The following is a 27,410-nucleotide window of genomic DNA, read 5'->3' on the forward strand; positions in this document are numbered from 1 at the left end:
CCCACAGATATGAAATAACTGCCTAATGACTGATAAGCTAGCAGAAACTAGCTAAATTACTTCATCAGATAATTAGAAGAAAAAACAACTTTAGTATAAAATAATCAGTATTTTTTTTATTAATTCATCTTCAGTTTCATTAATATCATTACAGGCAAAAAACAACCTTTATTTATTTATTCATATTTATACAGTAGTAGTAGAATGCTGTGTCATTGCTTCATTACAAGTGCTGGTCATAGTTTATAGTGTGTGCAGTGTGACACTGAGTCCAGTGTTACGAATCACTCAGTACAAAGGCAGTTAAACAAGAACCTGCTTCTTCTTACTCAGGTGGATCCATCTGGGTTTAACCGGGCCTCCTTGGGCAGGTGGCAGGACTCTGATGCTGCGTTCATGTCATGACGGGTTCATTGTAAATATGAGCTGCCGAATTCACAAACATGTTTTAATCGAATGCTTTTTAAATATAGTCTGGATGTGGTCCATTACCGCCTTTGAACTGTAAAAGTCACCCTGTTCTTCCACTTTCTCCAACATGACATGAGCCGCTGACAGATATATGGTGCATTTGAGGTAACTGGGACGTTTCTGACGTCTGGGCTAGATGAATAAATGAGAAGACAGGGTTGGTACAAGAGGCCAGACTTTGAAAAGCCCCTCTCTTTTGCACCAATGATCGTCTGCCACAAAATGTGACACTGTCAGGTCAGAAGCCCCGCCCATGTATTGCACCCTTGTCTTACGCCTGGAATGAGACCTGCCCAAAACGAAAGACACGCCCCCCCTTCCCTTAATGAGCATGCAAGTGTGCAGAAGGAGGAGGGGGAGGAAGAAAGGAAGATGAAAAGGAGAGGGTTGGAGGAAGACTACGTCGGCCTATCAAGGGGCGCGGGGGGGGGGTCAAAGCTCAGACCTTCTGCCCGGTGCTGCATTGAGGTCACAGAGGACAGATAGTGGACGGGAGCGTCGGATCTGGAAGTTGACGCTTTGAATCCGAAGTGTAAAGATAAGCGGCAGGAACCGACATCTGGGGGAAAACGGCACCTATGTCCTCATAAGTGCCATTCGAACGAACACCAGTCTTTAGTACCGATATGCTGAGAGGCCCTAAATGCAGAATTACTGAGGGTGAGCTTGGTACTGATCACCCTGGCAGGAAGAATCAGTCAAGTAAGGTATGGTGCATTGGTGAATGCTTGGGACTCACAGGTTGCACGTGATGCATTTCAACGGTCTTCGGTAATACGACTACTTTTTTACCTGCTAATAGTAAACTTTCACTGTGGGCTAAATGTCACATACCGTTTCCTTCCAATGACGCTCAGACCAGGTACAGTACGTTGACAGAAAAGTACTCAAATAATTGTGTCTATGTTACAGAGTCGAACTGCGTTTGGTTCTTTTGACCTGAAACACTGTCGTGGTAGAAATACACCAGTAGTGTACTTTACGAGCACCTGAACGCAACACCCTGCTTTTCAGGCGATGCTGGGGTTGAGTTGGATAAAAGGTGACGACACAACTCACTTCCACTCATGTTCGCGTGTGCGTTTAAAAAGAAAAGAAACGATGGGGGTCTGATCGGCCGAACAGACAGCTTTCGAGACCAGTCGTCAACAAGGTATCGACATCTTTGGATACTTAAAGGATCATCATATTCTACATTTCTCTTGCCCTGACCGAACACTACAAATAGAACCAACGGTAGATGCTGTGTGAAGGGTTCTCCCTCTTCAGTCCCATCTAAATTGGACCACTGCAGAACCCACACACACACTGGCCCAGAATACTCACAGGAGCACCGTGTGTACAAGAATAAAACAATAAAACAGCCCCCATCAAACGCAGTGCCAAAGACTACACTGCCCAGCTGTTTTAGGACCGGAATGAGTTTAATAGATACTGTCCGTTGAATTGGAGCTATTCCAAACCTTTATGAAGGAATAGTTAAGACGTTTTGGTAAACACTCGCCAAAGTTGGATAAAAAGGTTGATTTATGAATATGACCACGCTCATGCCGGCCCGCCACTGGTTAGCTTAGCATAAAGACTGGAGACAAGAGGGAGCAGCTCACCTGGCTCTGAATGCAACACAACCCGCCCAAATCCCCCCCCCCCCCAATTAACTTCATCAGCCATTTTACCAGAATTTGTTGACAATGAAAATAAGCAGATTGATGGTGACAGCAGTTTTGTGGTGTAAACTAGTTGCGGCGATAAGGTTGTATTCCTGGTTATGTGGCCCACCTTTTCTCCCTGGAAGTCATTGTGCATGTCATCATATCCTTTATGTTCACAGCGTGGTGACAGGATTCACTCGTCCGATCCGAGCCACTGACCCACCTCAAAAACAGCCATGTTATCGGGAGGATGAGGAGTTTTAGTGTCCCAGTATGGTTGGAAAATGATAGGGGGCTAATACATGTAGACCAATATCCTTAGATATTTTTCCTTTTTTTGGCAAAAACAAGTCCTATTTACTCTACAGACACAAACTATATTAGCAGCTTCAATACAAAAAAGATGTCTTTGAAAACCTTCGGTTCATATTTCGGTCAATACAGATGTTAGGGTCAGTGTGTTCCAGGAGAGGATGTGGTAATACTGCAGGGACGGGGGTTATCAAGGAGTTTCTATATCTGGGTACAGGATTTCAGAGCAGAAAAGAAGGAGCTAAAGAAGGGGGAGAGAAACGGATAAAAGGTCAGGAGGAGAAAGTCTCTATACCTAAATCTACCAGGGAAACATATCAAACGCACAAAGCAAATGAACAGGAGAGAAGAGGGCAATGGTTACTACTAAGATGAGAATATTCAATCAGAACCATGATAATAATAATAAATAGAATATTAATTAAGAATATCAATAATCATTATTATCAGGATAATAATAATAATATTACAGAATAAATCTTGTATTTTATATATTCTTTTTTTCACTTTTTTTCCTCCATTGAAATACGCATATCTCCTCAGAGGTTTCAGCCTCCGCTGGCTTCCGATTGGCTGTTGCATATGACATCACAGCTAATGGCGACCAGGTAGACATGCATCACTTCCTGCCCCCGCCCACTTCCTGTCCAGACAGGAAGTCCTGGCACTGCCATGGTAATCGGTTGCTAGTGACATCGAAGACTGTGGAGAAAGCATTTTGTTGTTAAAATTGGACACGTCAACCCCCCCCCCCATCCCCCCCCTCTACAGGTGACCTGAAGAAAAGGGACCCCGACGAACCTGCATCATAGCCGTCCGATGACCATGACGTCCACGACCTCTCCCTTGTGCAGCTCCACGTACTGCTCCGTTTTAGGAGGCAACATCAGCAGCCCGTTGGCGCTACGCATTGACATTAGCCTGCTGGACACCTGGTTGCCTGAGGGGGGGGGGGGGGGGGGGTATAGTTGAATTGTCATGTGAATTGTCATTTTCTGTGGTGGGCGTGGTTCAACTGGAACGTGCACCACTCCATGTAGGAGAAACACCAGTGTGTGTGTCCAGGGATCACCTGTGCTTTGTGCCCAGGGCAGTGGCTCCTGATGATGCCAGGTGAGAATACAGCGGTGGTACTCTGGTCTGGGATCCAGCTTCACGTCACAGGAAAGCTGAAACACACACACACACACACACACACACACACACACACAGTAACGGGCTGATGGGTTATGAGATGGTTTTTTTTCTTTTTCAAACTGGATATTTTATTTAGTTCTCCTTAAAGGAACATATTTTATTATCCCCTTAAAGTTCCACACGATTATAGAACTTAAAATATTGCAGGGTAACGATTCAATGTTTAATCACAATTAATTGCACGATTGCGTGTGTGTGCATGCATTACCCTGGCTTTAATAATTGTAGGTCTAGGGTCCAGAATGCCTTGCATCTTCCTCAGGGCAGGAATCACAAACAGGTTACATGTCACTACTGCAGACACTGGGTTACCTGAGAAAACAAAACAATACGGGGTTACTATGGAAACTGAACAAAGGGCAGCGCCAAGTTACAGTGTTAGGTCATCAATGCATCATTGATACAGTTTACATTGGTGCATACACAGCGCAGATCTCCACCGTATACTATACATACACTAATATCCACTTTGATTCAAAGTGTTTTTCCTACACTGGTGTGGGATCTGCTATCATCTTTTAACACTAATGTAACCCAGACCCCCCCTTTGTTATGAAAAACATGGCGGACCTTGTGCCTGAACTGTTCGGACACAAGGAGTCCAACAAAACCACGTTACAGGTCTGGCTGAGCAGGAGAACTCAGGACAGTACCATTGTGTGTGTGCGTGTGTGTGTGTGTGTGTGTGTGTGTGTGTGTGTGTGTGTGTCTCAATCAATGACCAGAATACAAGCACATTGGGAGAGTTTCAAGTTTGCACAATCAAAGCCATGTCAACACATCTGAGGAAGCAAAAATGAGGTAGGAAGCAAAAAGGGAAAGACAAAGTCTCACGGGTGGTGCGTTTTGATGACTGGTGCAAATATCCAAACCAGAGACGCATCGAGGCAAACAGTCTGTCAAATGTCTCTGGTAAAGATTCCTGCTCGCCGGCGCTGCAGTAGCCCAGCAGATTAATATATCTATCTATATCGATCTAAATATATAGATAGATATATCTATATGTGGGTCAACAACAAAAAGGCAGCTAGCTTTTTGGTGAACGCAGCATGAAATGAGTTCTGGATCAGCAGGCAGTGACGGAGGGTGGTGATGTCATTATGACAGCTGAGCAGAAGGACCAGGGCAAGAAGCTGGGACATCCAGAAGATGAGCATGAGATAGGTAGATGATAGAATTCAAAAGGCGCTTTTGTGACCTGCAGGGGTCATTTAGGATTGGAGGGTAGGATCGATGTTCTAAAGGCAAAGTGAGAAAGGATTGTTGGAGTTCAGTAGTTTGAGGAGATCTGGTTGTAATAATGTAGAGGTGAAGGGTAAATGGCACGTGTTTTTTGGTCAATTCCTCCCTAATGCAGAAAGCTGTATTCATGAAAACTTTTTTCCTTTCGTTCGTCCGCTGTGCTCACTGCCACACCCACCACATATTGCATTACAATGTCTCTGTTTGGGCTAAAGGGTCATTCAGAAGTAATCAGGATGCCCTTCTTCCAAGCAGGCAGCATGTGTGCAGTCAGGTTTTTATGGGTTGGGCATCAGGACCTACTTCCTCTGGGTGCAGGGGTTAGTGGTTGCCTGGCCTCACTGGTCTCACTCGGGGCTACGACCTCCAGCAGGGAGGGCCCAGTCTCTCTGAAGTTGAAGTTTCCTTTAATAACAATAGCAATACATGTACAGTGCCGGAGCAAAGACCAACACACTCCAAATCACAGGGGGCCCAGACTAAAGCCAAAGGACACACTCCTTTACGTTACCATAGCAACATGACAGCAAGCACCTGAAAACGATGGTGGAAGTGCACAGTTTTAAACAGCACAACAGAGGTGATTTAGTCAAAGAGAGACTGGGGTTCTACAGCAGCTTTGTAAACCAATGTTATTGAAGTGTCCTTATTTGGTTGTTAGCAGCTCTTCAACGGACAGTTCCGCCCATTTCTAACCCGTGTAATCTTTTCATTGTGATAAAATGTTTCTTCGTAGTACCATCAGTGAACCGGGAGCAAATGTTTTTATGCCCACTACCTCTCCTCGATTTGATCCAGGTTCTTCAGGAGGAAGAAGGAGCGATTGGAAATGGGTGGGAGAAAATAACGCTCCAAAGTGACCGGATCCCACAAGATCTAAGCAGCTTTAGAGAGAACGCACCCAGTAGCATTTGTGCATGTCGGTTCAGTTCACACCCAGGCCTGTACTCAATAGTGAATGCATTTGTCAGATGACCCTACTCTGATTAATTACTTCAGTAAACATTGTAAACAGGAGTTTATGGTCTCAAGCTCTAAAATAAGACGACAAAAAGAGTATAGTTTAAGTTGGAGCTACTTTTTGATAAACAGGTATCCACCAGAGGCGTGTACGGCATCTTCAAGTCAATCTTATAAAGTCTAAATATGGTCACTTCCTTATAAACAATGGTTTGCGACAGTCAAATTGCCATACTTAAGTCTTGGAAACGGCGGACTACGTCTGCTTCTTTCTAGCAGTCTATGGTTACACCCATGGAACAATAGCGTCTCAGGAAAGCAGCTTTTCCATCAGGCTGCTTCTTGTCCTCAAAGAGCAGGCAGTGTGTGCTGTGGATGTCAAAGTCTGGTCAAGAGATACATGGTCCCGGGGACAAAATGGGAAGAACTGTCTAGAGAGGCAGATTGAGGTAGGTCCAAAACATACGGGCCACTGAGAATGCTCAATCAAATAAGAGCGAGCTCCTGCTTATTGGGTGAGAAGTGTGTCGATGGACAAATGGAGGGTTTCACTTTCTATTCTCTCCGTACATCAGCAATAAGTAAATCTAACACAACATGAAGAAACCATTCACACCAATGACGAGGACAGCTAGAGTACAGACACACAAGACAGGGCCAAAGCGTCATGAGGGACAAAAAGAGAGATGAGGAACGTTGGCCGACTGGCTGCAGGTAAAGAAAGCAACGGGGAAGTGTGGCCACCAGTTTACAGCCTGAACCGACTCACCTCCTGCTCACACAAGTCACATTGTCAGGACACACAACCTGGAGGTTTATTTCACCCCCTAGATGGAGTTTCATCTGCCGGCTAATTAAATGTACGCTGCGTCATTCTTCCAGAGTATTATCTACTGAAGTTCATTTAGTTACGAGGTTGTCTTGTATGGTTCATGTGTACAGTCTCTTTTGTACTTGGTTAGTACAAAGGAGACTGTACCAAAAAATACATCTAATCCCAGTAGCACCTGATGAGTAGTCATATGTTATTGTTCCCAACATTTTCTCCGGAACATATCAACAATATGGGTATATAGGTGTACTCCATGTATGGGCTTCGGATATCACCATCACCCCCATCTAAAAGCGGCAGGGAAAAGGTAGTCAGAGATCGTACCAAAATCAATACGTCCAACCCCAGAGAATCCATCTTACAACTTGGCCATACGTGTTTGGGCTGTGACAACCTTTTTCTAAATGTTTCCTCTCTGCACACTCCAAAGTGGAGACTAATTCAAAGCATATTACAAAAACCCCACATTAACAATTCAGGAATTAAAGCCATTTGGAAAAGGGTTGATTTTATCAAATCAACTTTTCTAAATGAACATGAACTTGATTTAAACAGAACTATTTATCACTGAGTAAAATGGTATAGTAGTATAGTATAGTATAGTATATTTTAAAACACGCTTAGACATATTTTTATGTAAATGATCCAGTGAATGTGTTAAGATTTTATTCTTACGAATGCTAATGTTCATATCATATCATGTTAAAAAGCTTAGAGCAGACAAATTCCAGCACACCCTCTGTAACCTTTGATGCCCCCCTGAAGAGGGCCGGGCCCCGGTCTGGGAATCACTGCCCTACTTACACTAACAACAGCACATGCTAGCTGAATAGCTGCAGAGCAGTGCAGTGGGGTTGCAGAGACGGTCCAGGGTATTAGACGACGAGGAGACAGACACACAAAGAACAACACACACACACACACACACACACAAACACTCTTACAGACATAAATAGGGTACCTGGCAGAGCAAAGATGAGTTTTCGTATTCCATCAATGTCAGCTGTGGCAAAGGTAGTAGGAAGACTGCGGGACAGAAACACAGGTTGTCAGTTTTCCTCTAGATGTCTCCAGAGACCATTCTAGCATCCACAACAGGAGCAGCAGAGATAAACAGGGCAGCAAACAGCAGTACAATTAAAGTAGCAGCATCATTAGTGGGAGTATTAGAAGTAGCAGCAGCTTTAATATTTGTAGAAGAAGCAGAAGGAATATTGACCATACATTATCAAAAGTTGAAGGGCACAATCAGTAGTAATGATAGAAATACAGGGATTAGCAACCACAACAGCAAAGGCAGTGTAAATCTTTGAAGCAGTAGTAGAGGAGAAGCATTGGGGGTAGTAGAAATGGTAGTTGCAACTATCTAGAATGGTCCATGAATCCTAATACCCAGAAATTAGTTACATTATTACAGCATTTTGCCAACCCTCCGAGCCATCTCACCCGGGCTTCATAAAGACTCGTCCAAAGTGGATCTGAGCATGAAGGTCAATATCCAACACCTGTTTGAGGTAGTCCTGATGAAACAAACACAGGCGGGTAGAGAACACTGTACGATCTGAATTAACAGTTGGCACAAAATAATACTTAGTTAAAAAAGGTGGATGAGTCAGTGAGTTATTCAGAAAGCTAGAGGTTACCTTCTCTCCCATGGACACACCCCCTGAGGTGATGATGACATCGGCGCGACTGATTCCCTCGTGGAGAGCCGACAGCAGGTCATCAGGGCTACAAATAAAACAGTTTGGAATATGTAACATTTTTTCTTCAGTACACCCCTCTTTTCAGTCTGCTGCAGTTTGTGGTTTCTTAGAGTGCCTGTTTATCAGCGAACAGGCTGGGAAAAGTACTTCTGCAGCAGTTCATTAACAGTGTTTTAGCTGCTTTAAGCGGCCTGAGAATGTGCATAAAAGAACAAATCTGTTGTATTTATTTTCAATGTCTTTATAACAGATAGGTGATGAATGAAATTCTACGTATGTGCAGTACTTTTAAATCATATACTTTTACATACATTCCTCGAGTTAACAAAAAAAATGTCTTGTAGCAACATTCTCATCTGCACCATTTCATTGTTTAGACCTATAAGGCTCCTACTTGTCTCCGACGATGCCCAGGTTGATGGTGGGATATCCGTGCTCCTGGATGGTGGACAGCAGGGTGGAGCGGTTGGAGTCTCGGATTTTCCCAGGGTGGAGGTCATCCTCTGGATTTAATAGCTACACTCAAGTACACACACACACACACAATCAGAAGAACCCCCAAACCTAAATGCACATATTTCAAAGCCAGGCCTGTGTGTGTGTGTGTGTGTGTGTGTTCCCCGTGCGTCCATGTGCACGCACCTCGTTTCCGGTTGACATGATGGCCACCACAGGGAACTTGTGCACGCTGACATCAGTCACTCCCACTGTAGCAAGCAATCCAATCTCTGACGGACCCATGTGTGTCCCTTTGGCCAACACACACTCCCCTCGCCTGATGTCATGACCTATGGGCCTGTGCACACACACAAATGTACAAATGTGTTACCTTACAACAGCGGCTCCCAAACATCCCCTTCTGCATCCTGATTGTGTTCATGCACCCCCAATCTCCCCCACTTAAAAAAACAAAAATAAACAGTGTGCTGATCCAATGATGAAACAGTTTGCCCACACCCGGTGTTTACAGTATTTAGTCCGCTGTTAAATGTCGCAGTGTGAACACAAACAAACAAAGGGGCAACTGCAACATGTATCATGTTCATACCGAAACTCCGTAAACAGCTGGTTCTAAGCACCTCACCATGCAGCTCTGACAAAGACTCCTTCATAAACTGGTATTTGATCTTTTTTGAGCACTGGACAATATGCCGCTCTAAAGACACACTAAGGAGACAGAAATGCATTATTTTCCTGTTGTATGACCCGGCATGCCATTCAGAGCAAACTATGCTATGCATTGTGAATTATTAAGAGATAATAAACAATGTCAAATTGGACATTCACCACCCCCATAATCATTCTTTGTTTAGGACGCATTTTCTGAGGAACAGTGGAATCAGGCTAAATTTTGTGCGGTTTTTACCTGATGTCCTGTCCGGGCCGGGCCTGGACCATAATCCTCACCTCCAGCTCTTCTGTGCCCTGAAATAAGCCATATTCAATATCCCCATACCTGCTGACACATACATATGTTAAATTGGACAGCAGCAGTAACGCCCTCACTCGTGTACTCACATCCTCAGACTCTCTCAGCAGTTCTGTATCCTCCACCTGGACCACGGCGTCGGCTCCACAAGGAATCGGAGCCCCAGTCGTCACCCTCATCACCTGACCTGGCATCACTGTGTGTGTGGGCTGCACACGTGCACATTGAATCATGAATGCGTTTCAAAAGATGATGGGCAACATCAATGGGATGCTACAGAGGGACCTTTAACGTCTAATATTTTAATAAAAGAAACTGTGTTGAGTCATTGTTGTCACACTAGTGGTTCAGCTGTTTCACGGCCGTGAACTGGTGATGTGACTCAATGATTATCAATTCACAGACACAGTGGCAGCATTAGCATTACACTTTGGTCAGCAGCGTACCCCCGTATCTGATGTAGCAATTGGGATTAGTACAAGCAGATGGGCTTATGGCTGTGTTGTTAACAGTACTTGTTCTTGTACTGCTTAGGCTCACTAGTGCAGAGGACAACAACCTGTTTTGCCTCACGTACCGGTTTCATGCTAGAAAATATTCCATCCAGTCTCAACAAAATAACCAACCGACTTGGGGGTGGGGCTAGTAATCCCTGTGCACAGCTTGATGCTGATGAGACTCCGATCATTTTGGAACACACATTCTTGGAAAATAAAATATTTTACATATTGTTTTCTTCCTCTGCACTAGTGGTACTAGGGTGCATTACTCTGGACTGTAACACTCCCAATAGAGCATTAACAGCTGACCTGATGTCCGGCCTGGGATTCTCCCATGATGAAGCGATCTCCGGGGCCGTCAGCAGCTACGGGTCAACAACAACCATGTTGATTTGGTTCATTATGAAAGATACAAGTCACGATACACTATACTTTGTTATTGCCATGCAACAGTGTTGGCCGTAATGGTTTTGGCGCAGCACTGTAGGGAAGTCTGCCCACAGCAGAGCAGAGACACTGCAGGGAGACGGGGAAGTGAAACAGGAGAGGAGAAGATTACCGTCACGACGGTTTTAACTTAACAGTAAGTGCAGAAAAATAAACCACTCTATAATACCTGTTCAGGAAGAATAAACATTGTTTGAATATGAAGAGAAGCATTATTTGAATCTGTTCAGCCACTGCTCTATTTATACAAGCACAGAGTGCTAGCTGGCAGTTCTAATCCAGCCAACTAATGTTATTCAAAATAATAAAGAACAAGTTGAAAAGTAATAGGAGCAATCAAAAGATCTATTTATTTATTAATGTAAAAGAGCTGAGGAAACGCATCCTTATCCTTACGCAATAATGTGAAAATATGTGCAGAGAAAAACCCAGGAAATGAAGAGTTCAGTCAGCCAGAGTAATAAGTGACCAACAGGCAAAACGTTCAGTGACTGATGAAACGCATCAAGGGAAATAAGTCATGTTAAATGGGGAGTGAGATACGAATTACTCCATTATTTTATTGATGGAATTAGTGCCCATGAAAGTTTTGAGTTGTAATTAACATCAAATTAAAATAGTAGCAGATGGGAAGAGAAAATTTGATTTAACAATCAGTACACACACAACAAGTGCAGAAAGGCCTAACAGCTTGTTGGATGAAAAAAAACCTTGGTCCCGTTTTATACCCGTGTTCTCTGACATAGTGTTTATCAGATGTTGTGTGCTCTCACCTCGTACAGCGTAGCCATCTTTAACGGAAGCAGGGAATGGAGGAAGGTTGTCTTTGGCATAGATGTCCTGAGCGAGCACACGACCCAAACCGTCTGCAGACATGAGCCCGAGTTAAGTGCAAATATGACCAAGAATAAACATGATTGGGCATTATATCTACATGTCTGTGAGTTGAACTGAGCAGAGCGCATACACACACACGCACACACGCACGCACACGACTCACCTCTGTAGTTAATGACTTCGATTCCCAGAATAGGTGTCATCTCGAGAACAGTGATGAAGGCTTTGTCCATTGACGTCAACGGGAAGGGAGACATGCGATGACGACGTGCCACCTTGCTGATGTCTACAGCACTGTGACCTACACACACACACACACACCAAATGGATGTTATCAAATGGTGACAATGTGCATACCCCAAAGTTTAAATTACTGTTGCAAGCAGGCATGAAAATGAGCCGCACACAAGCAAGCAAACACACACGCTGAACTTACTCGCCCTCAGAATGTTCTCATTACTGCCACATCGTGACTGGACCTGCAGAGAGATGGGACAGTTATTCTATATTTGGTCTGTGTTTGATGCGGACATATGGAAGATTTCAATGCCTCTCATCCATAACAGGACAGACTAATAATATTTAATACACAGGACATGGACACAAAGGTAACATGAACTCCAGCTGGGAATTATTCTGTCCAGATCTGATCATCAAGACAGAATACACACAATATCTGCTGGTGGGTTGTCCACAGCTGCAGTGGATGTTCCTAGTACAGCATTGTCAAAACAGTTTGTACAACTGTCTCCATATAATCATACTTTACTGCTTTTATTAGAATTTTGAGTCTTTTTCCAGAGTTTTTGTCTTGATATTAATAATTGGGCCCAAAAAAGCCAACAAGAAAAAAGGGTGATGGTTCGTTGACGATTCTAATCCCCCCCCCAATCAAGTAAATGTAAGGCAACATTTCTACCAACAAGACCTGGGAAAAAAAACATTACATTTTTAAGAGTAGATTATTATTTAGTTATTTCTGATATGGGAGACATATTAAGATTGGCTGCGAACGTTTTAAGTTTGCATTTTAAGTAAATTAAAATTGTAGTGGGAAGTGGAAAAGTGGGAAAACAGTTGTCAAAAATATGATATGATATAATTAGCAAATTCCACACCAGGAAAAAAATGATGCCTTGAAATAAAGGCCTAAAAGCGTGTTGCATAGATCAAACCTGAATCTCTCTGCATTTGATCTGAGTTTGCAGTCATTTAAACATGACCTATACAATAGTTCTCTCAAAAAGGTTTCTCCTTTTTACCCTACAGTCTGATATCTTTTGGGACAAATTTTACATGAATGTACCAGTTGACGATAATTCAATGTCAGTTTTGCCAAAAGGTCTCAGTCACTCTTAAGGCGTGGGAGTCCATCTCTGGGAGAGACAGTCATGTCCGACCATCATCTTCTGAATTTTTTCTGACATACTTAGAATAGGGGTTTATTTGGCCATCCCAAGTGATCTTATTGGTTTCATGTAATCAAAACCGCTCTCAAAGCAATCCATTTGAGATAAGACATTTGATTCTTTATGGTTTAAATGCAACTTGGTAACATCTACTGCTCTGGGAGCATCAGAAAAGAGAAAAAACAAAATTCCAATCATCCATGAAACGTCCTTTGTTTTTTTGGGAACTGCCGAGATAGCGTTCGATCAGCACATGTTACCAACATGCAATATTCTTGAAAAGCATGTATAAAAGAAAAAATGAAAGCGTACGTGTACCTTGGGGGTCGGGCAAGAGGCGGTGGAAAGGCGGGAGGTGGCCTGTGTTGCCCGCGGTGACTCAGAAGGGGTGGAGCTTAAAGAAGCAGAATCTCGAGGAAGCACCTGAACACCTCGAGAAATGATAGAGTCCGGGATCTACACAACACACACACACACACACACACACACACACACACACACACACACACACACACACACACACACACACACACACACACACACACACACACACACACACACACACACACACTTTAAGATGGCATAATATGCAAAATGGGTTCATTTTCATTCATCATCATCATTTCTTCGATTCAAATTGAACAAACTTCCTTTAAGAGAAGGTTATGAGAACATTGACTGTAAAATCCTCCATGTTTCTACTAGACTCTGGACCTGCGATTTAGTGTTCTTCATCACATCAACGTGTGGCACATTGAAATAGGAGAAAAAAATGTTCTGCTTCCCTTCAGTGAAGCATTATCTCCAGATTACTTCTTCATTCAATGGGTTTTCAGACGGAACCCAAAATACCATCAAAGCTCGTATTTTGTATTATTAATATGACAATCAAAAAGGCAGAGAGTTTAAAACCTCAGTGGAACAAAAGTAGAGGCTCAATTGAAATCCCGGGTACAAGGCATTTGTGGGGGATTAAGAACAAACATGACATCTGCAATTGTTCAAATGTTATGGAGGATTAAAAAGTCAGAAGTAAACAGGGCTATAATAAATAGGCAAATTGTTTTTTTATTATACGCTGGAATTCACTGGAACCAAGAGCAGCTTGAAAGGTGGGGTAAGAATGAAGGGGGGGGGGGGGTCAGTCTCACACTTATAAACGCTGCTCCTGAGCTGCCTGAAACAGCTTTATGTCATTACTTCTTTTACATTGTGAGACCAGTGGAACACATAATAATAATAACAACAACATAATAATACATCCTACGACTGCTCGGACCTTAAACAAAGCTAGAGACATGGAAGCTGGTGCTCCGCCCAAAGTCCCAACCTTAAAACCTGGGAAACTGTTCAGTTCCCAATCGCTTTCAAACATTCTCTGAATATCAGCCCTGTGCCATCTGCTACTGTGGTGACAGATATAGATTAAAGGACTACTAGCATGTTTGCCTTTGAGCATTTCTGTCTGTCACTTGTCACTCTGTGTTAGGAATTTAAACAGGTGATAATTTCTTCTCTAACATGTGTTCTATACTGCCATGTTGTAGCATCATTGAGAGTTTGGTCTTAGCGGAAAGTGAATGAGCACATTCCTCCACAAAGTCACATGGGCCTATTTGTTTTAGAGCCTCATTAGGTTCGACCATTGGTCAAGTGAAGCATATTATATGTAAAATGTAGCATATTTATATGTCATATAGGAATATATGAATTACTTTATTGTCCTGGTTCTCAAATGAATTGTGAAGGTGACCACAAATACAATGTTAATCAAATTATTAATACAGGCTGTAAAGTAAATGCAATCACACCTACAAACTACTTAAATAAATTATGATTCTACTAAACCAGGCTAACATGAAGTTAGCCTAAATCTTTTCCAACAACCCAAGATGTATATAACAGCGTCTAGAATGATCTTTTTTTCCTAAAGGCAACGTGAGCAGAGAACCATGATTCCATGTGACTGCACCAGTGACACCACGGAAAGCTGCTTCCCTTCAGCTGACCATCTTTCCCAGAGTACATTTATGGATTTTCTATACAATTTCTATATGGATTTTAGATTATTTTGGATTGATTATTTTATTAATAATAATACATTGTATTTGTAGTGCCCTTTACGTCGGCGGATCTCAAAGGGCTACAGTTCAAAAGAAGAAATAAAAACAAGTAGGCAGCTCTGTATGAAGATAAAAATGTATCAGACAACTAAGAGGGGGGACCATACGTTTTGCTAAAAAGAAATGTCTTTTGGCCCATTTTAAAAGAGTCAATGGGATGTGGTGCCCTCAGTGTGTCAGGGAGGGCATTCCACAGGCCTGGGGCAGCACCACAGAAAGCTCTATCTCCATGGTCCTGAGTTTAGTTCTGGGTGTGTGGAGGAGGTTTAAGAGAGCGGAGCGGGAGAAACAGGTTGTTTTTTGTAGATGGAGGAGTTCTTTGAGGTAGGGGGGTGGCATGTCCATAGAGGCATTGGTGTGTAAGGAGGGAAACCTTGTACTCAATCCTGGTGGAGACAGGAAGTCAGTGGAGTAAGTGGAGGATGGGGGTGATGTGCTCATATTTGGGTTTTGGATATGTTTGAGCCTCTGCAGGCTTTTGCTAAGGATCCTGATGAGACAAGTGCATTACAATAGTCCAGTCTGGAGGAGACAAAGGCATGGACAAGCTTCTCAGCATCTGAGAAGGAGAGAATGGGACGGAGTATGGAGGGGATAAAAAGAAGGTCTTGCATGGATGGTTGATATGGGATTCAAAAGGTGAATTGCGTTGGGGGTCCATTTTTACGCAAAGATTTGTAACTGATTATGAGAGAGGGATATTGGTGCCAGAGAAGGTGATGCTGGTTAATGGTGGTGATTTGGTTTGATGAGGAGTGCCAACCAGGATGGCTTTGGTTTTAGAGCTATTGAGTTGGAGGAAGCTGTGCCCCGTCCATGCCTTTATCGTCTCCAGACCGATGGTGAGTTGAGACGTGGAGGATGGCGATGATGAGGGCGGGGCTGCAGCAGTGGCATTTACATAGAGCTGTGTGTCGTCGGCGTAGCAGTGAAATGAAAGACCACGATGGCTGATGACCTGACCAAGGGGAGTGAGGTAGAGGATGAAGAGGATGGGACCAAGAATTGACCCCTGGGGAATACCGCAGTTGACTGTGTGGGGGTTTGAGGTGGAGTAACCCATAGAAATGTATTCTGTCCGGTTTGTGAGATATGAATGGAACAAGCTGAGGGCAGTGTCAGTGAGTCCAGGAGAATGAGGAGGGAGGGGGAGCCGGATTTTGATGACATCAGGAGGTCATTTGTCACTCTTACAAGGGCAGTCTGTGGGCGGGGCGGAAGCCAGACTGGAATTTTTCATAGATGTTATTGGGTTTTAGGTGGTTCTTAAGATGGGAAGCCACTGCTTTCTCAAGTACTTTAGATATGATGGGGAGATTGGAGATGGGCCTGTAGTTTGAGAGGATCTCCGGGTCAAGGGTGTGTTTTTTGAGAAGTGGTCTGATAATGGCTGTCGTCAAAATGGTGGGGATGTGGCCAGTTTAGAGAGAGTGGTTTATAACAGAGGCGATCAGGGGACTTAGGACAGTGATATGGGTTTTTACCAGGGAGGTTGGGAGGGGATCCAGGGCGCAGGCAGTGGGTTTCATCTTCTTGGTGATATTTTGCACCTCTTCTGAAGAGACCAGGGGAAAGGAGCTCAGGGGTTGGGGGAAAGCAGATGTTGGGGGTGATGGGACCAGGAAGAGAATAGCGAATGAGTGCAATCTTGGAGGTGAAAAAGTCCATAAAAAGGTTGCACTGTTCTGCTGTAGTGCTAGTAAGTGGAGGGGGTTGTGGTTTGAGAAAATGGTTCACGGTGGAAAAAAGCTGTTTGGAATTTCCTGGGATGTTTCTGATGGAATTGGAGTAAAACTGTGACCATGCCTCTTTTAGGGACTTTGTTGTTGTTGATGCTCCCGGTAGATTCGAAAGTCTGCTGTCAAGTGTTCTGGGTTCATCCTTTTGAGGTTTCTAATACAGATATTGCGTTTGGGCTTGGAGAGGTTGAGAGAGGATAGCAACTGCACAGAAACAACCTTGTGGTCAGAAACACCTAGGTCATACAGCTGCAGGTTGCTGAGAGGGGCAGAGTTTGTGATTACTAGGTCCAATGTGTGCCCTCTGGTGTGTGAGGGGGCATCAACAAGTTGCTTGAAATCGAAACAGTCCAGTAGTTGAAGAAATTAAGCGGCAAAACGGCAGGAGGGGGAGTCAACGTGAATGGTCATATCACCTAGTATGATAACATCTGCAGAGGATTTGCAGAGAGTTGCGAGAAGGTTTGACATCTCAGGGATGAAGGATGAGTTTGGTTTTGGTGGTCGGTAAATCAGGAGGAACAGCAAGGTGCACGGGGGCTTAAACTTGAATGCAAGGCATTCAAACAAAGAGTTTGGGTAATGGCTGCAACGATAGCTCCAGATCGCAGCGATGGAGGAATGCCACGACCTGTGCTGCGGGCTGTCTGGAGGTACCTAGACAGCCTATGGGGACAGCTCTCATTCAAGGAGGAAAAGGTACCTGGTTGGTGCCAGGTCTCTAATGCACATAAAATCCAGACGTTTATCCAGTATGTGGTCGTGAATGAGACAGGATTTGTTTGTGAGGAGGGACAGATCTTTTCAGTGGCCGTAAACAGACTGAAATCCACTACACGTTTTCCATCCAGCCCTCCGAGAGACGTTGACATGGAAACTCCCAAACTACTAGTCCCGTAGGAGACGCTGCTCTGATGACGTGAGTGAGAGGCGACAGCTCGTGTGGCTGACCAGAAAGCCGGTATGATGAGGCTTGTCCCGGAGTAGAGGAACTTTCTTCGGGAACTTCTGTGGATATAATGTGGACGTCGGCGAAGTCCAAGTTCTTTAATCACCGTTGTGCACATCGGAGTGAAGAAACGGTAGAGATTCATCAACTACTTGGCGGAGTAACTCAACATGGTGGCAACGGCGTGGAAGCGCGTAGCTGAATACTACGTGAGCTTCCAGCTATGTGGCGGTGATAGCAATGGATGGCATCAGGCTTGCCCAGGCGCACATCACAATGGTAGTAAAAAGGTTACTTTAAAAAGATTGCTTATTTTAAAGCGCGATGCTAGATTAAAGTGCGATGCTATATTAAAGCACGATGCTTATTTATAAACTCGTTATTTTTGCTCAGCTGGAGAAGCGGCGAACAGGCAGCGCCAGCGTCCTCTCCCAATATCTCAACACTGGTTGGGAGACCAGTGTGTGTTTTAAAGCTGCATTAAGTTTTGTCTATACATATGTGAAGAACAGGGCCAGCCAGTGTTTACCTGAAAAACATGATGAAGTGACCAATGACAGGGAGAGGAGGGGTGTGTGGGAGGTTCTCACCTGCTGGTCATGGGTACAGGAGCAGGTGAAATGAGTGGGCGGGGCGGGCGTGTTGCCAAGCAGGTAGGGCCCGCCCTTAGCCATGACCGCAGAATGGCTTGTCTGATGGATACACCCACACACACATGCACAAACAGACCGACACACAAACAGACAGATGTCCCCACAGTGAGACAGGTGAATGAGATGAAATGCAGCGCTTTAATCTGGTTAATGAATGACATCACAAAAAGTGGACATTTTCCTGGGGTATTCTATTAACAAGACTTGGTGTAAACCTAGCGTATGGCTGGACCATGCATGGTCAACTTGCTTGATTATGGACTGTTACAGGGATAGGGAGTAGTTTCTATCATGGGAAGTCCTGGATAATAAAATATATTGTGTTCACCACAAAAAAGGCAATGCCTTCAGTTAAACAGGACTGTATCTTATCATCACAACATGAAATCCAAAGTTAAGATTACTGCCGTTGTGGCCACTAAATTTGTCACGAGGGGGTCAGCTGCCCCTTTTTTCAACATGCGTTACGTGACCTCGATTTCAAACGATTTTTAAAAAAGGGTGGCTGATCTGACTCGTTCTGCTGTACAAGATATTAAGATAAAAACATTTGGTCAAGTGTGGTCTCAATGTCTCATGTTTTAACCCAAAAGTAATTATTATTTCAAGTTGGATAACTTTACATTAAATTGCCCATACTATGGTATAAAATATACTAAAGCAGTCTTTCCTCAAACTGCAACTTTCAGCTTGATCCAACCGGGAATGTTTTCATCGTAGTGAGAAAAAAAAATAGGACTGTTTTTCTTTTTTCTGAAATGCTGCTTATCGCTTTTAAAACCAACGTGTGATTTTTGTGTAGCCTTGCGGCATTTGAGCAGCGGTTGCCTGTCGTAATCTGCAGCTGCAATGACCCAATTTCCCCGCAGGGGTCATTAAAGTTTCATCTATCCGTCTCCAGCTGTGGGGCTGGTGGCGGCGGGTTACCTTGGCAGCAATAGCGGCTGCGGTGATGTGGGAGGAGCCGTGCTGGTGGTGGTGGTGGTGGTGGTGGTTGTGCACGTGCGGACCCCGTCTCCGGTCGTCGTCCTCCTCCTCATCGTCCTCCTCGTCGTCCTCGTCCTCGCACTGGGTGCCGCGCTCCATGGTGTGCATGTTGATGTGTGCGTCGATGTGCGCGTTGGCCAGCAGAGGGGAAGGGGAGGACAGCTGCTCCAGGGCGGCGTGAGTGGACTTTACCCTGACGGTGGCCTCACGCAGCAGGTCGATGGCGTGGGGCAGAGCGGGCAGGATGAACTGAAAACACTCCTGGGGACATGAGACAACGAGCAAGTGAAAGTTTGTTACACTTTTGTAGTTGCTTTCGTACTTTCTTACTTAAAACTTGTTTATTTATATATTAGTCAAAGAAAAGTGTTTGTCGTTAGTTTGTTGCCGTCCGACCACCATCACCGTTGATATTAATGTCATTGTACATCGTCGCCTGGGACCAAGCAAGGGTTTCGGCCAAGTAAATCTCAAGTAAAGTTCTAAGGTTCTTTGAGTTTGAGGTTTGAAACTAGTCAGTGCGTTTTTAACTCTTTGACGCTTTATTTAGATTTTATCCACAAGCCTATTCAAAACGCATCATCACCATTGGCTATAGATTCTCTTATTATCTAGCAGGCAGACATACATTACACAAGTAAGTATAGGATATAGCATATAGGAGCAGAAAAGCACAGAATCCTACCTGAGAGCCCTTCTTGCTCCCTGGCAGGTTGATGATCAGGGTCTTACCACGGATACCACACACAGGCCTGGAGAGACAATGCAAGTAAGAAGCAGATTACATCAGGAGACGCTGCACACTTAACTGGTTAGAGTTAAAGAGCTTAGCAGATTTAACGCTTCACATCCTGGTCCAGACAGCACGTCTTCACTGACAGACTGTTAACACCAGGATTGAAAGCCCTGTGGTTCACCTGGAAAGCATCCCTAGCGGTGTAACGTTGAGTGATCCCATCAGCATGGCGAGAGCCATACCCGGAGCCTCTCGCTCGATCACCTCTCTGGTGGCCTGCAACACAACGCATTCAGACATCACAAATCAATCCTTTTGTTAGTATACAAAATGCATTTTTTGAAGCAGTTTGTTCGGTTCACAGATTGACAGTCCACAGCTCGCTCATTTAGTTTCTAATTGTCCCTATTCTAATCACCAGTTGCTTACGCCCGTCTTGTCAATGCTTTCAATATATCCAGTCACTTTCTGAGCAGGCAGATCACATAGATGGGTCAAGTGTGGAAACACATGAGCTGAGGGGAAAAAAGTTGCATTGAAAATACAAGTGTCCTTGTAGGTCATGTTTACAGTATTTGTGTGTGTGCGTGTGCGTGTGCGTGTGCGTGTGCGTGTGTGTGTGTGTGTGTACCTCAGGCGTTACATCGCGTGGTGCAAATCCAGTTCCTCCGGTAGTGAGAATGAGATTCAGCTGCTGTTCATCGCACCACTCCAAGAGAGTTTCCTTTGCATATGTAAAAAAAAAAAACGAAATAGATTCAGACACTATTTGAGAAGCAAAGTGTCCCGGTAGTCAGTGTTGTGTCTGTATAAGTTGGTCTTCATCTAGGACTTTCTGTGGGAAAGCGTGAAGAAAGTCCAGTTTTCCCCTCAAATTGCAGAGTGTCTGCTAAAACTGAGTAATGCCATCACTAATGAGCTGGAAGCGACGACACAAACCTTGATTTCATCAATCTCATCTGGGACGATCTTGTAGGCCGCTATGACTCCTCCAAGCCTGCAGGAGGGAGGGGAGTGAAAAGTCAGTGCACATACATGCGTGTACTTGGCTTGTTAGCTAATGCTAGTGTTGAATGTCATAACCTACCACCCTTACTAACGCAGTATCCATAGCAAATCCTTTCAAATAAATCATTTTTTTATTATTTCTATTAGATATACTAAAATGCAGGAGTGTATGTGTATCTTTTTATTATTGATAATTTTGGTATGCATGCCAAAATCGAACTCAAGCCCCTTAAAAATAAATCAGGAAATACAGAAGTGAAACTGAAAACTGCTGTGTGTGCATTTTGTTAATATTGGACTGATGTGACTCCCTAGCAGACAGTGTGTGTGTGTGTGTGTGTGTGTGTGGACTCACAGTGAGGGATCATGGACCAGGTCCTTCAGGTTGACTCCACTCCTGTCCTCAGCCAAGTTCTTGAAACAGCTGTCACTGACTAAGGAACACAGAAGTTCAGGTTATAAACTAAGAATAATGTGATGGTCGGTCACCGATATGGTAAATGGTGGACTACAAAGAAAAGTAGAATCTTCTTACATCATGCTCATTTACTTAGTGGATTCACAATAGTCGTTCACCTAGGCACATTGTCTAATTGATGTTTCAAGGGCTCAAATACAATTTTGAATTTGAAAACAAGTATATGACTTTGTCTTTTTCTTACATAGAAAATGTCTATGTATGATGAATTCTAATATCTGTCCAGTAAGTTTTACAATGAATGCAGTCCAAGACTGGTTCTGACAGAGCTTCAGTGCCCATTTCCCCCCACGTCCAGTCTTCGCCAACAGGGGCCGTTTACTTAACGGAGCGACATGCCACTGGTTTCAGTTCTTTCATCTGACCCATCTTCAGACAGACCCCTTTAAAGCCACATTCAACAATCCATTCGAAGAAGAAATAATCCAATGGATTGTTCTTGAATGAAGGGAAACCAAATTAATATGCAGTTGTGACCAATTTGGCTGAAGATTCAACCACCAAAAGGTAGGATAATTTCTAATTGTCCCTATTCTAATCACCAGTTGCTCACGCCCGTCTTTTCAATGCTGTCAATATATCCAGAAGATACTGCGTGTGAGCCCCCCATAGTCGGCTGAACCGTTTGCCCGATTATTATCCCCCGGTCGGACTGGTTGGCTTTGGCCAACTCTTATTCTTGTTGTGAGAGCGGGCGAGCTGTACCCAGCATGTAGTTCAGAAGTGTAATTTTAAAAATGTACAATTATTAGTGTTTCAAATTGTTCATGTTTCACAAAGTGTGGTATCGTGGTGTTTTACCCTGTTAAAGTGTGTTAGCCATGGGTTATTAAGTTATAACCCTGTCTCCATCTCAATACATATACACAATGAGACAAGCAGCATTGCCCACTGTGCCCCCCAGCGGTGAACAATATATTAATCTGTCTTCTGAAGGGCAATGCACTGTTTTGTGAAAAATTCATATCGTATGAACATTTTAAACAAGTAAAGTGGTGTTAGCATCATGCTGTGGGGATGCGTCTCTTCAGCAGGTGCAGGAAACTAGTCAGAACTGAAGGAAAGATTTATGGAGCCAAATACAGGGCAATCCTTGAAGAACATCTGATGCAGTCTGCAAAAAGACTTGAGACTTGCGCGGAGGTTCATCTTCAAGCACACAAATATTCTTTTACAATCAAACCCTTGAATAATGAAGGCACACACACACGCACACACGTGACGGGTGGCTATATGGACAGCAGGGGTTAGCTGCCGTTAGCCAAGACACTAGCTCATCAAAACCACGACAGACCCAGCCAGCTGCTGGGACGCATCCTCTTAGCATTATTCTCACGTACCCCCCCCCCCCCCCCCCTCCATCCCTGGTGGGGAGGCAGCGGGGGCTACTGGGGACGGCCACACGACTACATACTCGTTCCAGTCATCCTCTACACGACTCAAGACAAACATCAGCTGAGCTTATTAGGGGAGCTGCCGAACAACCTGCACAAGGTGGGGGCGGAAGGCGGCGTGGGGGGGGGGGGGGCTTTGGCAGTCGGCCTTTCCTCCTAAGTGGCTTTAAATAGCTACCAAATGCACGACTCATAATTGTACATTTTGAACTAAGCTTAAAAAAAAATACTGATTGGTGTCACATGAAATGGCCGCATAAGGAACCGTTAAAGAAATGTTAATGAAGATCACCCTCAGTAGCGGCCGACACATCGGATCTGCAAAGGGACATGAATAATGCAGCTGATGTAGGCTCGCTATCGCTTCAGTGCTGGAGGAAAAATAAAACGTTCCCTTGCGTCAAGGTGGCAACATACAGCCACAGTCACAACGGAAGAACGGGGTTTTCTTCCACAATAAAAGCTCCTACCGTAGTTAATATCATTGCAGCAGTCGCTCGCCAAAGGAATAGGCCGTCTAATTCTGAAAGTCCTCACGAGTTCCTTCTGTCTCACTTGACGCTGATTAAAATATATCTCTACAATGTCGTGCAGCCATCTAGAACGAAAACGAAGATGACAGCCAGTCTCAACACTAACACATTATTTTTATAATATATATATATAATATATATAACACAGACACACACACACAGAACATAACTCCACCACAGGAATGCAAATGACGTCGTTACAAAGCATATCCCACATCTGCCCGACCTGTCAAATGGGGAAAGCAGCTAACGGTACCGTTGGAGCAATGACCGGTTAGCCTAGCATACTGAATAACGACAGCTAGGTTGGCAGCGTAGACAGCTCGTATCGTGACACCGACGTGAACAGGCAACCGACGGCGAAACGCTACGCAGGTGCGTTACTGGGAAGCATCTTATTGCATTTTACTCAACAGGCTACTTACCCGTCAAAATCCCCACTCGGGTCTGATGGTCGTGGTTGGTGAGCACCATCCCGTCCGCCGCCATGTTTACAACCTCTGCCTGCACTGTGCCGGCGGAGCAGGGTAAGAATTACCTCCCTCGGCAGCTGTGTTCTCGCGATGTCACGACGGGATCACGCGAGAATCAGAGCACCAATTAAGACAAATGCGAAAATCTATTTTATGATACAAGCATCGGCTTAGCCAGAAGAAAGAGCAAAAAAACATCCCATGAGGACTTACTGGAAGCATTGGAAGTTGCTTATTTATTCGCGGTACCACTGTTTTTCTAGACGATAATGGCAGCTCCTAAAATGTTAACGTATTCACGTATATTGGGACAGCATATGGATTGTTTTTGCTTGATAAGGCTATGGTAAAGTTAGGGGTGCATTTAACTAAAGTCGCATGACATAACGTAGGTGACCTCACACATGGGAATGTCAGCATCAAACAGGAAGATAAAATTACAAATGTCCCAATATACGTGACTGCACCCTAGGTATTCAATGGCATCATCTCAATCAGAGCTAATGAAGCACTTCTTCATTGAGAAAAGAGCAAATAACGGCACTTCCGAGTCTTATATTAGGGGGGTATGTTGAACCACTGGCTTAATTTACTCCATAGGCCATGGCTCACTTTGTCCCATAGCCAACATTTTGGAAAATAACTGCTTAGCGAATCAATTCTAGCAATAATCTTTAGGAAAATGATCCACATTGTCATGTGTTATGTAGGCTGCTGCACCTCTGGATGTTGACTACTCCGACTACCAACACTTTAAGATCTGGGTCTGCCCTTAAAACACAAGAAGATGTCATTACAGAATAGACTGAATAACTCTAATAATAAAGTATTATTCAGCTTTAATTTGAAGAACAAACCAAGTCCAACATTAAATTCCATTTTAATTTTATCAACAAGTTATGCGACTTCCACCAAGTACCAAGTAAGTAAGTTCTATCAAGTAAGTATCAAGTAAGTTCTTCTATGTGATTTGCCTGAGACTTCCTGTGATTGTCTCTGAATGACTCTCTGGTTGGCCAAAAAGCCCCCGGTGGTCCATTCATAGGTCCAGCTTGTCTCTGGTTCATGCACGTGTCCTCCTGGGTCACCAATGTTCTGGTCTGGTGAGCTCACATACTCCCTCTAGTCAGCCTAATTACCCTCTTGGCTTTTTGGGCGGAAAAGTTAAGCGGCTTAAATGTTAATAAGCTATTAATGAATGGATTTGAGATGCACTTTGTAAGTGGTTCAATTGTATATTTGGGTCACAATTAAAAAGACTGCACATTTTGCTGGAGGAAGACTTACACGAGCCACCCAAGCAAACTTGTTGTATCAAACCATAGAACATTCTGATGTTGCATAATTCATTGCAGTCCAAGATGCCCTCACCTAAGCAGATTCTGCAGCATATTATTTTCTGTTCCCGTGTTATTGTCCATAATCGCTTAGACTCTAGCAAACATTCTTTACTTTGAGTACCTCGTGATGACTTCACAAAGACTGAACAACCATTGGTCACCACAACGTAACAGCTGGGTGACCCTCAAAGGTCTGTTTAATCAGTCCACTAGTGTCCGAAACTGATTTACTTTTTCACATTGTGGGAGTAAGACGTGAAACACTCTATTTTCTGTCATCACACTGCCAGTTGGTAAACGGATGCTATATCCTCTTGGTTTGGCAGTCACCTTTCTGTGTGCTGGCAGAGCATCGGTGCATTCCACTTTGCCAAAGTTGTTTTTCTTGGTTTGAAAGAAGAACTTTACTTCCAACCTTTCTTTGTAGTGCCGGCCTCTTCAAGACCACGCCCATTCCAGACACACACACACACACTCACGCGCACACACACACACAGACACGAACCTGAGCACTCACTTGATATTTAACATTAAGGTTTTCATTTTATTATTTTATAGTTGTATTAATTATATGTGTGGATTGTACTCCCAATTAGTTACATAGGAAAGAAAACAAATAACGACAAAAAACGACTGTATTGTATATGGATTGTGGAGGAGTTTAGGAGTCTCACAGCCAGGGGACAAAAGATGTTTTAAATGTGCTGGTTAGACAGCTGATACTTCTGTATTTCTTTAGAGACTGCAGCAGGGTGAACAAGTGGATGCTGGTTTTCTCTTTTAATGTTCTTTAGACCACCTTTAGTAAAGTGGTGGGGACAGAAAATCATTAAACAGTATATTTTAGCAGGAAACAAACATAAACAAACATACAAGTCGTGCATTAAGGCTACACAGAGGTTTTATTTTCCAGAAGCAACACTGGGATAAGGCATCTTAACGGGGCGGTTTTGGGCTTGCACAAAGATATCAGGACTGTCATGTTCTTTATCCCGAGACATACATCTGACCATCATGAGACTCCGAGTGGTCGGACATCCTCTCTCAGTTGACACGTCACACACAGTCACACATCTTATTGTACAAATGGTACTGACAGTCTTGTCTGGTTTTGTCTAAGCCCCCTTCTGATTATGACGTGACATTATTGCAGTTTTTCCTACTACATCTCTTCAAGGTTATCCTAAATATACATTTGATGGGTTACTTGAATATGATATTCGCTGTTCTCTTTCCAAATGTGCTATTAGGTGAGAGAAATGTCAGCAAAACAGCATTGAAGCAACTTAAACAATTTGAATGCCATGTACATTTGAATGTAAACAGACCCCAGTGATAAAATTTAAAATAAGAGCGAATAGGAGTCGGGTTCAAACTGTTATTCTTCATTAGTGGTTCGAAGCTTTTTCTGACCTGACCTCTTTGGAAGCTGAAAAAGTCAACACACTCAAGCTAGCGTATGGCTTTGCTAATTAGAAATGGATTTCTTTCAACTTTTAAGAATATTGAGGACACTTGTAACAAAACCAGCACAGACAGAAGTTTTCTATTAACTGTGTAAAAGATCTTCACTATAACACTAGTCATCCTTCACAGCCTCCTTGTGTTTACTTGGGCCTATGTGACCATGGTGTGGGTTCCTTTATAGCCTAACGTTGGCTTTTTACTTCTGCCAATTGCATTCACCCTTCAAAAATCATAGAAGTGGTGCTCGTTTGTGGAGATTATCTTACTGAAAAAAATGTGTAAGTATCGTACGTTTGTACACAGGTGTTTTTTTTGCAATAATTGCAAATCCTGTTGGGTCTTTTTCAAGGGAGTGTGATATTGACTTTATCTTGGCATACAAAAATACTCTACACCTTTAAGTCCCAAACACAAGACAACTTTGTTGAACACTTTATTCAGATTGGTCAATTACGGCATTCAATAGTTATCTATTGAATTTCCACCTTCCCATTACTGTACGAATAACAGGATGAAATCTGAAGCGTTGACCAAGG

General features: G+C 43.6%; 1 protein-coding gene across 4 annotated transcripts; it reads right to left on the reverse strand.

The window, feature by feature from the left end:
- Window positions 1-96: 96 nt before the first annotated feature.
- On the reverse strand, window positions 97-24,141 carry gphna (gephyrin a). 4 transcript variants are annotated; one of them, XM_037485702.2, is made up of 25 exons: window positions 24,020-24,141; window positions 21,545-21,623; window positions 21,121-21,178; window positions 20,813-20,905; window positions 20,363-20,457; window positions 20,131-20,197; window positions 19,386-19,706; window positions 18,396-18,497; window positions 13,313-13,450; window positions 12,022-12,064; window positions 11,749-11,886; window positions 11,522-11,614; window positions 10,611-10,666; window positions 9,891-10,010; window positions 9,739-9,797; window positions 9,015-9,168; window positions 8,767-8,888; window positions 8,310-8,397; window positions 8,113-8,186; window positions 7,628-7,692; window positions 5,178-5,279; window positions 3,841-3,944; window positions 3,508-3,604; window positions 3,237-3,375; window positions 97-3,137 (listed from the first exon to the last, which is right to left on the reverse strand). In XM_037485702.2, exons 1-24 carry the CDS (start codon window positions 24,081-24,083, stop codon window positions 3,242-3,244), a joined length of 2,466 nt encoding a protein of 821 aa, XP_037341599.1. In that variant the 5' UTR covers window positions 24,084-24,141; the 3' UTR covers window positions 97-3,137; window positions 3,237-3,241. The 4 variants fall into 4 exon arrangements, with proteins under 4 accessions (XP_037341599.1, XP_037341601.1, XP_037341600.1 ...); XM_037485704.2 differs by lacking the exon at window positions 18,396-18,497; XM_037485703.2 differs by lacking the exon at window positions 5,178-5,279.
- Window positions 24,142-27,410: the final 3,269 nt, after the last annotated feature.

This window comes from Pungitius pungitius, chromosome 14, assembly GCF_949316345.1.
Source record: "Pungitius pungitius chromosome 14, fPunPun2.1, whole genome shotgun sequence".
Taxonomy (NCBI): Eukaryota; Metazoa; Chordata; class Actinopteri; order Perciformes; family Gasterosteidae; genus Pungitius; species Pungitius pungitius.